The sequence below is a fragment of the Dendrobium catenatum genome, unplaced genomic scaffold (genome assembly GCF_001605985.2).
Source record: "Dendrobium catenatum unplaced genomic scaffold, ASM160598v2 fragScaff_scaffold_689, whole genome shotgun sequence".
Lineage (NCBI taxonomy): Eukaryota > Viridiplantae > Streptophyta > Magnoliopsida > Asparagales > Orchidaceae > Dendrobium > Dendrobium catenatum.
In genome coordinates, this window is record NW_021319151.1 from 349,223 (window position 1) to 363,978 (window position 14,756).

General features: G+C 37.4%; 1 protein-coding gene across 1 annotated transcript; it reads right to left on the minus strand.

The window, feature by feature from the left end:
* Positions 1 to 9,873: 9,873 nt before the first annotated feature.
* Positions 9,874 to 14,089, minus strand: LOC110105208 (syntaxin-22-like). Its single transcript, XM_020834600.2, has 2 exons — positions 13,612 to 14,089; positions 9,874 to 10,042 (listed from the first exon to the last, which is right to left on the minus strand). The coding sequence occupies exons 1-2, from the start codon at positions 13,797 to 13,799 to the stop codon at positions 9,874 to 9,876; spliced, it is 357 nt and encodes a 118-aa protein (XP_020690259.1). The 5' UTR covers positions 13,800 to 14,089.
* Positions 14,090 to 14,756: the final 667 nt, after the last annotated feature.

Sequence of the window (14,756 nt, forward strand, 5' to 3'; positions counted from 1 at the left end):
CTCCTCATGAGAAGAATGTGGGGCTATTTATAGTTTTTTGAGAGTGGCATGACTTGTAAATATATGAAGGATCAAGGGTAAGTTGGGAGTGGTTGGATGGACGGCCGATGTTGAATCCTTTGATCATGAACCGTTTGATGGACATTTGAATAATTTAGTGATGTTGGAATTCAGTGGTCTTGGGCTCGTTGGATTCATCTCATTGAGCCGCTCGATTCAACTATAAGCTTGTTATGTTTGGAAACCGTTTAGTAATCCAAATTGTGATTTGAACCTTCCAACAACGCTTCGGGTCTTTGATTTGGACTCATTTGGGCTCGGATTGAGTCGAATTTTGTGTTGTTGGGTTCGTATTTCCGGGACGTTCAGTTCGACTATAAGTTTGGTGAAATCGGAATTCAGATGGTCTCCAATTTAATTTTTTAAGCTTACAACTCAATTTTGCTTTGAGATTCGTGCCTTATCAAGAAAATTTGTTTACTAATATATCAATGAGTATTTATTATTGTTGCATGTAGGGTTCAAACAAGAATTTTGATATTTTGTCCAAGTTATAAATGTAGAAGCTCATTTTGTTCGAAAATATAAGCTTAAGGCTTCGTTTGAGACGGCGTTTTTGCTGTTTCTTAAAGCAACATTTTAGCACAAAAAAATTTAATTTTTGTATTAAAAAACTGGTTTAAGAAGCAGGAAAGAAGCCTCTCAAACAAAGCCTAAGACTTCAAAGAAATTCTTAACATATAATTATAATTTCAGAAAAATTATGAGCACCCAACCACACTTTGGACATCAATAAAAACCTCCTCTTGGAGCCATAAACCAATAAAATCTTATTAATTATAATTTCAACTTTTCATGAAGTCAACATGCCGACTTGAGCTAAATTTTAGAAAATTTTGCTCCATAATCTTTGAAATGGCTTGAAATTGAATGTAGAGGCTTCATTAGACTCCAAAAGTATCAATGTTGAGCACAGAATGTCGAAAACTGTCATAAAGACCCCAAAACCGTCTAAATTGTACTGTCCATGCCCAAGTTGGCCGCAGGCAATTATAATACTCTAATTCTACTATTTAAAATTTCTCATGAACCGACCCAAAAATCCATTCTAAAAATTTTGGTTCAGGGTTAGGGATTTCGACCGGTATGTAAAATTGGGTCGAGTTCGAGCTGATCCAGAAAGTTGAAATTAACCCGATTTGACACATTTTTAATTAATTTAGAAGAGTCTTAAAAGATTGTTATGAAATAAGTAAATGATATTAAAAAAATAAAAAATCATGTTGCGCAAATTGAATTAAGGTTGATTTATTTTAAATTGATTGAAGTAAATTTTACCTTAATTCAATTTTGGTTTAAATAAATCTAATTAAATAAAAAAATTAATAAAACATACCCGAAGTGGGCTAGGTTCGGGTTGCCCCGGACCAGAAGAGGTCGAGTTCGGATTAGGTCAAGCAGTGCCGGATCAGTTCCAGGTTGGACCCAAACCCAACCCATGACTCGATTGTGACAGCCCTATATATAGCCTTGAATATTTCATTCATGCGAATATTTTAATTTTTTTTATTTACATGGACCTAAAAATATGAGAAAAAAATATCTATAGACAAAAAAAAAAAAAAAAATCTCCTTAGAGAAGTGGTAAGTGACAAGTGACAACCACTCGGTTCACTCCCTTACAAAGTGACCAAGTTGCCTTCACTCCAATATGCTAATCATGTTATTGGACAACAAATGATATTTGAAATTTATTATTTTAATTATTTAAAATTAAATTAAATTGCTTCAATACCTATATATTTATGTTAGGATATTATAGTTAAGAAGTGATTAGAATAAATGTGAAAGTTTTTAGATATGCTTTGATATGAATATAATTGATACATCGTCAAAAAATTATCTTGATCGGGCACGAATCTCGATGCAAAGTAGAGTCGGAAACTTCAAAAATTAAATTTGAGAGCTCCCGAACTCTGAGAGCTCCCGAACTCCGATTTCAGCAAACTTAAAGTCAAACTGAGCGTCTCGGAAATACGAACCCAACGACACCAAATTCAACTCAATCCGAGCCCAAATGAGTCTAAATCGAAGGCTCGAAGTGCTGTTGGAAGGTTTGAATCACAATTTGAGTTACCAAACGTTCTTCTATTTTAACGAGCTTATACTCGAATCGAACGGCTCAACGAGACGAATCCAACGAGCCCAAGATCATCGAATTCTGAAATCACTAAGACCTCCAAATGCCTGACGAACAGTCCATGATCAAGGGGTTCAATATCGGCCGTCCATCCAACCACTCCCCATTTACCCTTGATCTCTCACCTATTTACGGGGCATGCCACTCCAAAAAATTTATAAATAGACCCTTCATTTCTCTTGAAAGAGGACCCAAGCAAGAAGAGAAGAGGAGAAGAGAAGGAAGAAGCTCCTCCTCGACCACCGCCGGAGCTTCGCTGGACCACCGCCGGAGCTTCGACGGACCACCGTCAAAGCTCCGCCGGACCACCACATGAGGCCCTCACCCTCGCTGGAGCCTCGTCGGACCACCGCCGGAGCCTCTCCGGACCACCGCCGGAGCCTCATCGGACCACCACCTGAGGCCCTCACCTTCGCCAAAGACCCTCACCTTCGCCAAAGGCCCTCACCAACACCTGAGGCCCTCACCTTCGCCAGAGGCCCTCACCAACATCTGAGGCCCTCACCTTCACTAAAGGCCCTCACCTTTGCCAGAGGCCTTCACCTTCGCCAAAGGCCCTCATCTTTGCAAGAGGCCCTCACCTTCGCAAGAGGCCCTCACCTTCGTCGGACCACCGCCGAAGGCCCTTACCTTCGTCGGACCACCGCCTGACGTCGTTGCTTCGCCGAACAGTTACTTGAGACCCTGTGCTCAACCAGGACACCACCTGAGGCCCGGACTTCTACCGGACCACTACCTGACACCTAGAGTTCTACCAGAGTGGTGCTAGGGTTTGCGTTTTTGGAGGTTTGGGCTTGCTCTCCTAGGTTCTCCTATCTCCGTAGCCGCGGATGCTTCCTTCTGGGTGCCTGTAGCTCCCTCCTCCCCAAATGGCTCTCGATCCACAAGATTCCCCCCCCTCCAAGGTGCCTCCGTGCTAGGCACGCTCCTCCTCCCCTTTTACCTTCTTCTTATGCCGACAATCTCTCGGGCCCTTCGGTTGTCCCAGATGAGTTCCCAATGTCTTTCATCTCCCCTTTTAAGAAACTCTCATTCTCAGCTAAAGACCTAACCGAGGGCACTTCGATTTGGACGCACTCTCTCGTGGGCTACTCCATCGGACAACGTCCGTATTACGAACGTCTCCTTGCTGCGATGAATAAGGCATGGAAGCTTAAAGGCTCTTTCTCTCTTATCTCCATTGCGGACGGTTTCTTTCTCATGAAGTTCACCTCTGCCAAAGAATTGGAATTAGTTTTTTCGGGAGGACCGTGGTTCCTTCTTGGTAAGCCGTTCATTTTATAAAAATGGTCCTCAATATTTAAACCAAAATTTGATCCCACTATGGATCAAAATTCTAGATCTTCCCCTTGTGTTGTGGACGCCTTCATGTATATCTAAAATTGCTAGTTTTATTAGTATACCATTATTGGTTGATTCTCTTACGGCCAAATGAACGAAGCTTACATTCGCAAGGGTTTGTGTTCAAATCACCAAGGACTCTCCCTTACCGGATGAAATTCTGATGGAAGTTGACGGAGAAGATATGGTTTTGAAAGTAATTTATGACTGGAAGCCCAGTCCTTGTGAGGGATGCGGTTCTCTTACTCATCCCTTTAACCTCTGTCCTAAAAATCCCAATCCTAAGCCAACTATTCCTTCTAATGTTAGTCGTGGAAGGAGTAGGAGCAGAAATCGGCTCCACGTATTCCTGGCTCCTCCTCTAAACCACCTCTACCATCCACCAGAAACTCTACCACTGCTATTATTCTGGCAAAGGAACAAAATCTACATGCTGCTATTGTGGTAGATGCCCAACCCGAGTAACCAATTATCATTACCGAGGATGACCCGTTAATCCCTAACCTCAACCTTCCTAATGAAGACTCCTCTACTGCTGAACCTCCCTCTTCTCACAAATTAATGCTACCCACTCAAGTCATGTTGGCTAATAGTTTTGCTTCCTTGCAAACGGAAATACCCACATCCCTTCCCCCTGTTATTGTTCTGGATGATGATCTGGAAGTTAAAGAAAGCTCTTTTTCTTCTCAGTCGACTGAAACTCTTAAGTAGAACTCTACGGGTTCATCCTCTTAGCATAAGACTCATAACAAAACCAAATGCCCACCGAAAAAACCTAAAGACAAATCATCCAAGAAGGCTAAACCTCCTCGGCATGTATGTCTTTAGCACCTAGTGCGTCCTAGAATGTGATAGGGTTTAATAACACTATTAAAGTAAGTATGTGTAAAGAACTCATTAGCTCATATAACCTTAAGCTTCTTTGTAATTTAGAAGCGAAAATTCATACTTCCATGTCTTTTGACTCTTGGTTTGCTCATTCACATGTTCTTTTTGAGAATAAAATGTGTTGTGATAATTTTAGTTATGCTACTCCTCGTAGAATCTGGATTAAATGAGACTCTGCTCATTTGTATTTTACCTTTACTTTCATCACTTCCCAAATTGTTCATAACATTCTCACGGCGGGTTCCTTACCCTCCATTTTTCTTTCGGTGATTTATGCAGCTAACTCATCTGATGACAGAAAAGCTCTTTGGGACAATCTTTTAGAGTTTTCTTCTGATATTAATCAACCTTGGATTGTCAAGGGAGATTTCAATTGTTGCATATATGAATTTGAGAAAGCTGGAGGGGGTGCTTTACCTCCGAGTAGGCTGGGGGAGCTGTACAACTTCATTTTTTATAGTGGTTTGCAAGATCTTTCCTCTGTGGGGATTTTCTTTATATGGTATAATCAAAGGGTGGATCTTCCCATTCATATTAAGCTTGACAAAATTCTGGTTAACACTATTTTTCTTGATAGTTATCCCTCTACTTATTACAAGGTGGACCCTCCTTCTGGGTCAGATCACTCCCCGCTTATTTCGATGGCTTCTTCAGTTAAAAAAATCTTCTTTAGGTTCATGTTCAAGGACTTTTGGATTAACATGGAAGGATTTTGGGATGAAATTCTCTTAGCCTTTAGTAGGCCCATTTATGCAAGTCCCATTGCTGGTTTTTACAACTATTTGAGACATCTCAAGAAAGCTCTTAGAGATAAAGACTATGCCTCCTCTAATTACCTTTATAAATCTATTTTGGAAGCCAAAAGTTTGCAACTTCAATGCCTTTTTCATATTCAAAGTAACCCCTTGGATCTGGGTTATAATGCTTCCCTTAAATGTGCTAATGATAATTTAATTCGTTTACAATCATAATGGTCCTCTTAGATCTCCCAACGGGCTAAAGCTTATTGACTCTCTCAAGGGGAGGATGATCTTGGCATCCTTTATGCTAAGATTAGATCAAAAAAGAATATAGACTTTATTAAAGAAATTTCTTCCCACGGAAGTCTTCTCACCTCTCATCAAGGCATTGTTGATGCCTTGATTGATCATTTTAAAGCTATTTTCAATGCTCCTAATCCAATTCATGAGGATTCCTATTCAATTCCTGTGGGTAACATGGTCCTTCTCATTTCTTGGATTCCTTAATGGCTCTAATTGCTGATCATGATATCAAGGAGGTTGTTTTTGCTGGTGCTGCTACTTCTGCCCCGGGTCCATATGGTTTTTCTATTGGTTTTTATCAACAAGCTTGGCACATTATTGGCTTTCATCTCTATAATGTTGTTAAACATTTTTTCTCTATTGGTAACATACCAAAAGGTGATAAAGCTACTGTCATCACTCTTATTCCCAAAGAAACTCACTCCTCCACTATTTCAGACTTTAGACATATATCATTATGCAATGTGTTTTACAAGATTGTGGTCAATATTATTGCTAATAGACTTAAACCAGTCCTTCCTTTCATCATCCATGAAAGTCAATATGGATTCATTGCCAACAGATGTTCCACTGATAATATTACTCTGGTTGCTGAATTACTCAAAGTCTTTAAGGGCTCCCATAAGCTTTTTTGTGCTAAGCTTGATATTTATAAAGCATTTTATTATGTTTCTCAGAGGTTCTTACTGAACAGATTAAGACAAAAAGGTTTCCCATACGCCTTTATTAAATGGTTCAAATGTTGCATTTCTGAGGTACACTTCTTTATTTGTCATAATGGCTCATTAGAGGGTTTCTTTAATTCCTCTTTTGGGCTCCGTCAGAGGTGTCCTTTCTCTCCTTTTCTTTTCTGCATTGTAACGGATGGGTTGTCCTCTTGTCTCCACAACCAAAACCAACCTTCCTTTGTGGGGCTTAACCAGAAGAATTTTTGCCTTAAGCATCTCATGTATGCTGGTGATCTTTTGGTTTTTGGTGCTGCTACTTTGGAGAATATTAATTGCTTAGACTCCAACATTTTTGTGAGGCTTCTGACCTTCACATAAACCCTTTGAAAAGCTCCATTCTTTGTTCTAGAAATGTGGAGAATGTGGACTAAAATGCTTCCTCCCTTGGAATTTCACATATTGATGACTCTCTTATCTATTTGGGTCTACCTATTGCTACCAAAAGGCTCAATTTCACTCACTTCCAACCCCTTCTGAGCAGGATTTCTGCTCTACTTGAGGGTTGGAAAGTTAAATTTCTTTCTTTTGCAAGTAGGGTGCGCTTTTTGAAATTCACTATTGTCAATACTATTGCCTATTGGATTAGGGGAGCTATCATACCCAAATCTTTCCAAAAAATTATTTCAAAGCTCTGTTCTAAGTTTCTTTTCTTTGGCAACATTAAAGACAAGAAAATACATCTAATCTCTTGGGAAATAATCACTAAGCCAAAATTTAAAGGATGTTTGGGGAATCCTTCTTTTGATTCTCTTTATCATGGTGCTGCCTGCTCAATCATTTGATGCATGTTCAATGTCAACTCCTTGTTGGGGTATTATTTAAAGAAAATTATGAATCTCCTTGGAAGCCTCCCCCTTCATTAGCCTCCAAATTCTGGAAGTTAGTTTGCAAGATGACACATGACATTAAGGAGTATCTTCATTGTAGCCCCTAATTGTAATTTCTCTTTTCTCTAGGATCCTTGGTTTAAAGGTGATTCCTTAGCAAGTTCTTTCAATTGCAATAGTCTTGACTTTTGTGTTGTGTAAGATTTTATCTCTAATGGGCATTGGGTTCTTCCTGAGTATTGGCCTACAGATATTAAATCCAGCTTTCTTAACATTAGCATTGAGGAGCAACCAATTTTGGCTTGGGATGGCTCCTCTAAGCCCACTTTTAAGAATTTTACTACTCTGTTTTATTCTCCTCTGGATGTTGTGAGTTGGTCTAAGTATATTTGTCATAAGAGGCATGCCCTCCGTTTTGCTTGTTATTCTTGGAAGGCGATACAGGGAAAGCTTAAATGTGTGGAAATTCTTATTTATAAGGGGATTCCTGCCTCCCTATATTGTTCTTTTTGTATTGGGCACAATGAATCACACTCTCATTTATTTTTTAAATGTGACTTCTCCTTCACTGTTATTACTAGTTTACTCCATGTGCTTAGGTGCTTCTACCTTAGACCAAATCTGCCCCAAACGTATGAATACTTTAGTAACAATCCTCAATTTAATGTTTGGAAAAAAAAAAAATTGTTCCCTCAACATTTCTGTTGTTGTTTACTTCATTTGGAAGGAAAGAAATAAGAGGATATTTTCTAATCACTGGGACAGTCCCTCTTCTGTTAAAGATGTTATTACCAATGATATTCATGCCAAGGTTAGGAAATGGAAGTCATGTGAAAAGATGGAGGAAAGGTTTATGAAAATTCAGGGTTAATCATGTTTGGCTCTTCTTGGACTGGATGGTTGTATGCATTTTATGGAAGAATTTTATCTTAGTGTTGGGTTTGTTCTGCCCGTTTTCTCCCCAATTTGGATGGCATGTGTTAAGCCATCTAAGGTTTTTGTTATTCCGGTTACATGACGAGCTTATTCTGGTTGTTGGCCAATTTTGGAATGCTTTGGGTTATTTTTTCTGCTCGCTACTGGGTTTGTTTAACCCAAATTATTAGAGCGTATTTCTTAGGATCTCTGTAAACTTTTATTTTGGAGGTGGCTTAATCTGTTTAGCTGTAGTTTTTTGGCTGATTTTTAGGATTTGGATAATGATGAGCCAAGGTCTACACCATCCAATTCCCTTGGATGGTCATTTTGGGCAACCAGGGAATTCTTTGTTGTTGGAAATTTGGGTATTCTTCTGGACACTACGATGGTCCTTATGTCAACCTGTGTGGCTTGTGGCAACTAGTGTTCCTTGCAGCTGCTGGGTTTTTGGTTTTCGCTAATCCTGATTGGTGCTATGATGCATTTGGTATAGACCTTATTTGCTTGAGTCCATCCTTATTTTGATACTTCCTTTTGTTTATTGGGGGTATAGGGTTTTTACTTGTATTTTAGTTTTTTTGAGGTTTTTTTTTACTGATTTGTAATCCTCTTTGATTCAATATATGGGCTTTTGCCCCTAATTTTCCCAAAAAATACTAACAGCCACATCATGTACTATTTATAATATTTTTTATATGTAGAATTCTCAGTAACACTTTTAACCATATAAATAAAATGTGAGGAGTCACCTTTTAGATTTTTCATGTTTTTTAATTATTTTCAAAAATACTATAATTTTCCACTAATTCTTCGTAATCTCTCACTCCTTACCAAATTTTCTGGCTCTATTATGTCGATCAATAATTTGTATTTCATCCACGAATAAAATGGTATCCAACAATCAGGTTAACGAATAATATTTAAATACTTTTAAATTATATATATATATATATATATGTGTGGATTTGCAGTCTTAAAGAAGCAGCTTTGAGTGGTAGCAATTTGAATTTTTCAAGCTTAAACACATCTACTAATTTCAATTAAAAAGGCTTGGGTAACAAACATTGGACTTGTGTAGCAAAATAAAAAAGCAATGGCCTTATGTTAGAGATTTGTAGAGGTGTGTGATCTATGGAGGGATCTCATGTGTGTGATTTGATATTATTTGCTAGAGGAGATTTGTGTGTTGATCAATTACTTGCAATTTTTCCACTTCTGGGAGAAATGGGAAATGCGTATAAGTAGGTTTACTGATTATTTTTTGGTTATTATAAAATTTAAAATTAAAATTAATAATAATTTGAGATTAATTATATGACAAAAATATACATTAGCCTAGGTTATAAGAAGTTTATAAATAATTGGTCAAAGTCATGTAACTAACAACTTTCCTTTAATAAATTTTCTCTTTCCAATTTTAATATTGTGAAATCAAATTGATTGTTTGATCTTTTTCGATGCAATATAGGGATCACTGCCTAATTCCAAGAGAAGTCACTTCAAATACCGACGAGAAACTTGATTTTACTTGCTTTAGTATTTTATTCCTTTCTCTATTTTATCTACTTTATATTCATTTCTACTTATCAGAAGCTTTTAAATTATAGTATTGCTTGATTAAAATTCAAAATGTAAGTCGTTGAATTAAATGATGACTTATATCTGTGAATCTTCATATTCATTTACATGAAATTAGATTATGTATCATATTAATTGCATTAAAGAACCCAAATCCTACATATTCTTATATTACTACCATTCAACAATTTATGAAACAACTAAGATCATCATTCCCAAAGAATCATGAATTTAACAACAACAAAAAGGTTTAGATTGTATGTAAATTTCTATTTTAGCAATGGGATTTACAAAGAATCGCCAGCTATATTTAGAAAGAAAGGATCATAAAAAAGAGCAAAGCTAAAGCATCATTCCAAGTGCAAGAAATCAGAAGGACGAAAGTTGAAGTTGAAAAAAATAAATAAATAGTTGCAAGTACGCACGCTAACGTCTGTTTGGTGATCATTTTCACTAGCTTGTTTAAGTTTTGTTGAAGTATCCTTCACCAACTGCCCAATATGCAGCCGTGTCTTGTGCCTGCCAATAAAAACCTAAATTAGAGAAGATTCTACCAAGACAAATATAAGAAAATATAGGTAAAGAAAGTACAAATCTGTCAAAGAGTTAAGATAAAATTTTCCAAATCTATGATTTTCTAATAGGCTCCCCATTCATGGAATATGTTAAATTAAAATTTGAAAGCCTTCGGGCATTAATTTGATCTGGCCGAACGGATAAAAAGGGCAAGTGCCCTTCCCAATCTTCTATCTGATTAATGCCCGAAGGCTACCGGATTTTCAAGAGAAACAAAAATGTGTATTTTAAATAAAAATTAGTAGGTTGCGCACAATTGGAGGATCCTAGAAGACTAATTTGAGGTTGATATGTCCCCCAAAGCCCTTAGATGTTGATTTGATGCGGTCGAGCAGATTAAAAGGGCAAGTGCCCTCCCTAACCTCCCCTCCTGAGGAGGGGGCGTTGAAAGGCTACCGAAATTCTAGGAAAATGCCGAAGCACAAATAGGTGCTCAAAGATCAATATCGTGGTTGATTCGCTCCCATGAAGCCCTCAGCCATTAAATCCTATCCGGCTAGGTGTATTTGAAAGGGCAAGAGCCCTTCCTATCTCCCTTAGCAAGGAGGGGGCACTCGGAGGCTGCCGAAATTTAAACTGACAATGCACAGGACTTAAATAATTACAGGGAACAAAATCTAATATTTAAAATGAAACCTATAATTTTGCAAGGTAAAAAAACTAATCATGCAAGGAATGATCTTTCAATAAACAAAATTGCCAAATACAATTTGTTTGCAAGCGATGGTCAAAGAGAATTGAGGGAAATAAAATGGCCAAATTACAAATAGTGGCTCCTGATGAATATGCTTACTTGCTAAAAGGATAGTATATGGATACAACTCATATACAATTATCCCCAGTTAACTTGTAAATGAAAACACTAAGCCACCTATGAATAACAATAATAGACATGGTGCAAATTTCACCTACATGCGGTAGCCAAGGACCTACGATCAATATCAGTCAACTTGCAGACGCATACGACAATCTCCTATGAACACAAAATCAATGTGGAATGAATATACCAACTCATCGATCCACACACATGAAGGAACCAGTAGTGAATGTAACCAATTTGACAATCAATATTGACACGCAAGCAAATGTATCAGTTCATATGAATACAAGAAAGCCAACTTGCAAATGAATACACAAACCTGCTTGCAATCAACAACATTTAACTAACGAGCAAGTGCATTAGTTCATTTATGAACAACCGCAACGAACATAGCAACTTGCCAGTTAATAAGCATAGGAAAATCATTAATAAATGCAGCTCGACTGGCAGCCCATATCAGCATGTAAATGAGCACACTAAACTTGCTCGTAAATGATAATACTCCTTACAGACATACATAATGCGACATATGATGAATGCAAACATCTGCTAGCAATGACAAAATATTTTTCCAATGCATAATAGTCGCCTACGAATGATAGTCAACAATAGGCAATGGATGTTGCGACACCCTTACAATCAACAACTATTCAGTGTCAAACAAATACATTGATCTCATAAAAGTAAAGGCAGTCAATTTGTGACAAATGCAAACACTTATGAGCCACTAAAGGAGTCCCGTCATGTATACAACTTGCTATCTACGAGCAAATGCAGAAGAGTGCAGTAAATGCAAATGTCTATAAGCAGCGCTAAAAGATTTACATTTCTTGCCACTTTCTTGCATGTGTTGGCAAAAGGCCTATAATGCATATAGTAATTTACCTACGGGTAGCAATAAAAGATATGCATTTAGTGCTGCTTACCCGCAGATGGCGACGGAAAGCCCATAATGCATACAACAGTCCTACTAACAAGTAAATAAAGTGAATGTATTGCAAGTGTAGTGGATCCTCTACAAGCATGAGTAAAAGGATTACAGCAAGTGCGATACACCGTCTACAGACAAAGGCAGCAAGCCTGCGATGAATGCAAACATCTATGAGCAACTGCAAAAGATTCGTAAGTGCGCGATAGCTCATCTGTACGAAGCGGTAAATAACCCGTAGTGCAATGATATGATTCACATGCAAGCAACAATAGAAGATTTGCAATGAAAGCTATAGATCACTGGCAAACCAAAGTAGTAAATTTGTAGTGCGAGGTTAACATGTCAGATAAATCAATCTATTTGCAAACGACAAGTAGAAAGCTCCCGATGCATCGTACAACGTATTTGCCAGCAAAAGTGCACTCTGCGAGCTGAATACTGAAAAAAATGATAACATGCAAAAGATTAAATAAGCTAAATTGCACTACTGATGCACGACAATTGAAACTCAATGTACTGCTAAACTATATCATCGAATCCTAAACACTTGTACAAGCGGACAGAAAACGATACCTCCATAATAGCATCAATCTATATGTTAAAAATATATCTTGCATGTGCTCCGACAAATGAGCTAAATTTGTCAATATCAATGTCCGAGAATGTTACACGAGAAAAAAATTTCTAGCGTCATCCTCCTTGAAAGGATTGGAGTTTACATAACTTGAATTATAAGATGCTTCCTAAATTACTACAAAATACAGTGACTTTAAAATCACCTCGATGATGACCGTGTTAAAAGCTAAACTCAACCGGAGGGGACCACAAACTTTTAAAATGTCTTTCAAATTCCTACGAAAATATAAGTGACTTTGACGTCATCCTGAAGATGATCGTGTTGAAAATAAATCTCAATCAGAGAGGTCAATTCTCAAAAGCTTATTAAAAACTTCAAAATTTAATGCTAGTTCATAAGCAGGAAAGAAATAGAAACCACAAAAAATATTAAAGTTTCAGGAGGCCATAAGGGGGAAAAAATCACTTTCGTTAATGAAATCTAAAGGAATTCTACACAAAATATATTCATGCGCATTACAAGCGGCTACCAGCAAAAAGCAAAAAATAGAATAGTTGTGTGATCAAAATTCCGATGCACATGGCACCACAGATTTTCTTCACAACATTTTAAGAAAACTTCTTTAAAATAACAGTATAGACTAGTTTGCCCGCTAAAAGTTCCGAATAGCATTATCATGTTGTCCGTGCAAGGTCCGTACATGTTATATCTACTACGGTCAAAGCTTTCTTCGAAGAAATTGAATCCCTCCCATCTTATTGGAAGACAAAGGACAAATCAGGACTTGCACATTAGCAATACCAGCTTAATTCATGCGGACGAAAGCATAAACCAATCAACGCTACAAGTCCAGAACCTCATAAGCAAAACTGCAAGTTTTATGAAACACTGGCTTCATCCCTTTCATTCAAAATCCTACCTTTAGCTATTTTAAATCTTCATATTAACCCTAATCGAAATTGTTATATCTAAAGACAGAAATACCAGAACGATGAAGCAAGTAATAGTTATTACGGACCAATAAACCCCAAAGCCAACACCATGGAATCCAACGCGGCACAGGCTCACCAACATCCTTTTTTGCCCAATTTATCCCACGACAGAAGTAAGATTCTTACAACGAGAGAGTCGTATTTCAAATTTGAAAAACGGAAACCAGAGCGATTAGAACTGAGGAAGCTTACAGTTTCTCGCGAAGCTCAGGTGTATCCTTTGGGGTTCCGAGCGTGTTGACTAAACGCTGGAACGTGGAAACGGCAGTGTTGATCTGGAACACTCCGGCGGCTACGGCCTGTGTTGGATCCTGCTTGCCGTTGATGAGATTCTTCCTACCCTGAAGCTGCCGACCGGATTCCAGATCCTGGAAGCTCATATCTACAAAGTATAGAAAATGATTGGGAAAGAACAAATCTTGAACCCTTCAAACCCTAACCCCTATGCCGAAATGATCCCGGCCGATTCGTTGGGAGAGGCAGATAATCTAGATCCACGAGATAGAGAATTAGAAATGGGATTCTTCTTCTTTTTTTGATTTCAACTAAATTTAAATTGTCTAAGAAACCAAAGAAATGAAGGTGAATCCTTCAGCCTCAACAGAAACAACGAAGCAAATTCTATGTCGAGTTACGATGAGTTCTGCTTTAACCTTTCTTACGAATAACTACTAAATTTTATTTTTATAGAGAGAGTCGAAATTAAACCTTTAGGAAATTTAATTTGATACTAATAAAAAAGAGAGATACTATAAAGTCCATCTAAATGGTTATTGAGCATGTCATGATTGAAGATTGTTTGGTAACCCAAATTGTGGTTTGATCCTTCCAAAAGTGTTTCGGGTCTTTGATTTGGACTCATTTCGGCTCGGATTGAGTCGATTTTGGTGTCGTTGGGTTTTTGTTTCTAAGACGCTCAGTTCGACTGTAAGTTTAAGTTTGCTGAAATCTGATTTCAGATGGTCTCCGATCTATTTTTTGAAGTTTCCAACTTGATTTTGCCTCGAGATTCGTGCTCGATCAATGTAATTTTTTGATGATGTATCAAGAAGAGTATGTAAAGTCAATTTTGAATAAAATTAATAATCTAATATTATTTTATTAACTAATAATATAATATTCGATTAAAAATTCATTTATAGTAAATAAATATAAATTTTAGATGGCTATAAAATGGCTAGTCATTTGGAAAAGTTAAAAAGTTGTCATATGCATCTAAAATAAGGCAAAAACGACTACCTAGCATATAACATCAAAATCAAGGGAAATTTACATACATACCACTTCATAACATACTATTTACATATCTAACACCTAAAACTTTAATATTACATGCA

Coding starts and splice junctions, on each gene's coding strand:
- LOC110105208 (XM_020834600.2), bottom strand. CDS start 13,799: ATGAGCTTCCAGGATCTGGAATCCGGTCGGCAGCTTCAGGGTAGGAAG. Junction 10,043..13,611: donor CCTGAGCTTCGCGAGAAACT/GTAAGCTTCCTC, acceptor TTTTATTGGCAG/GCACAAGACACGGCTGCATA.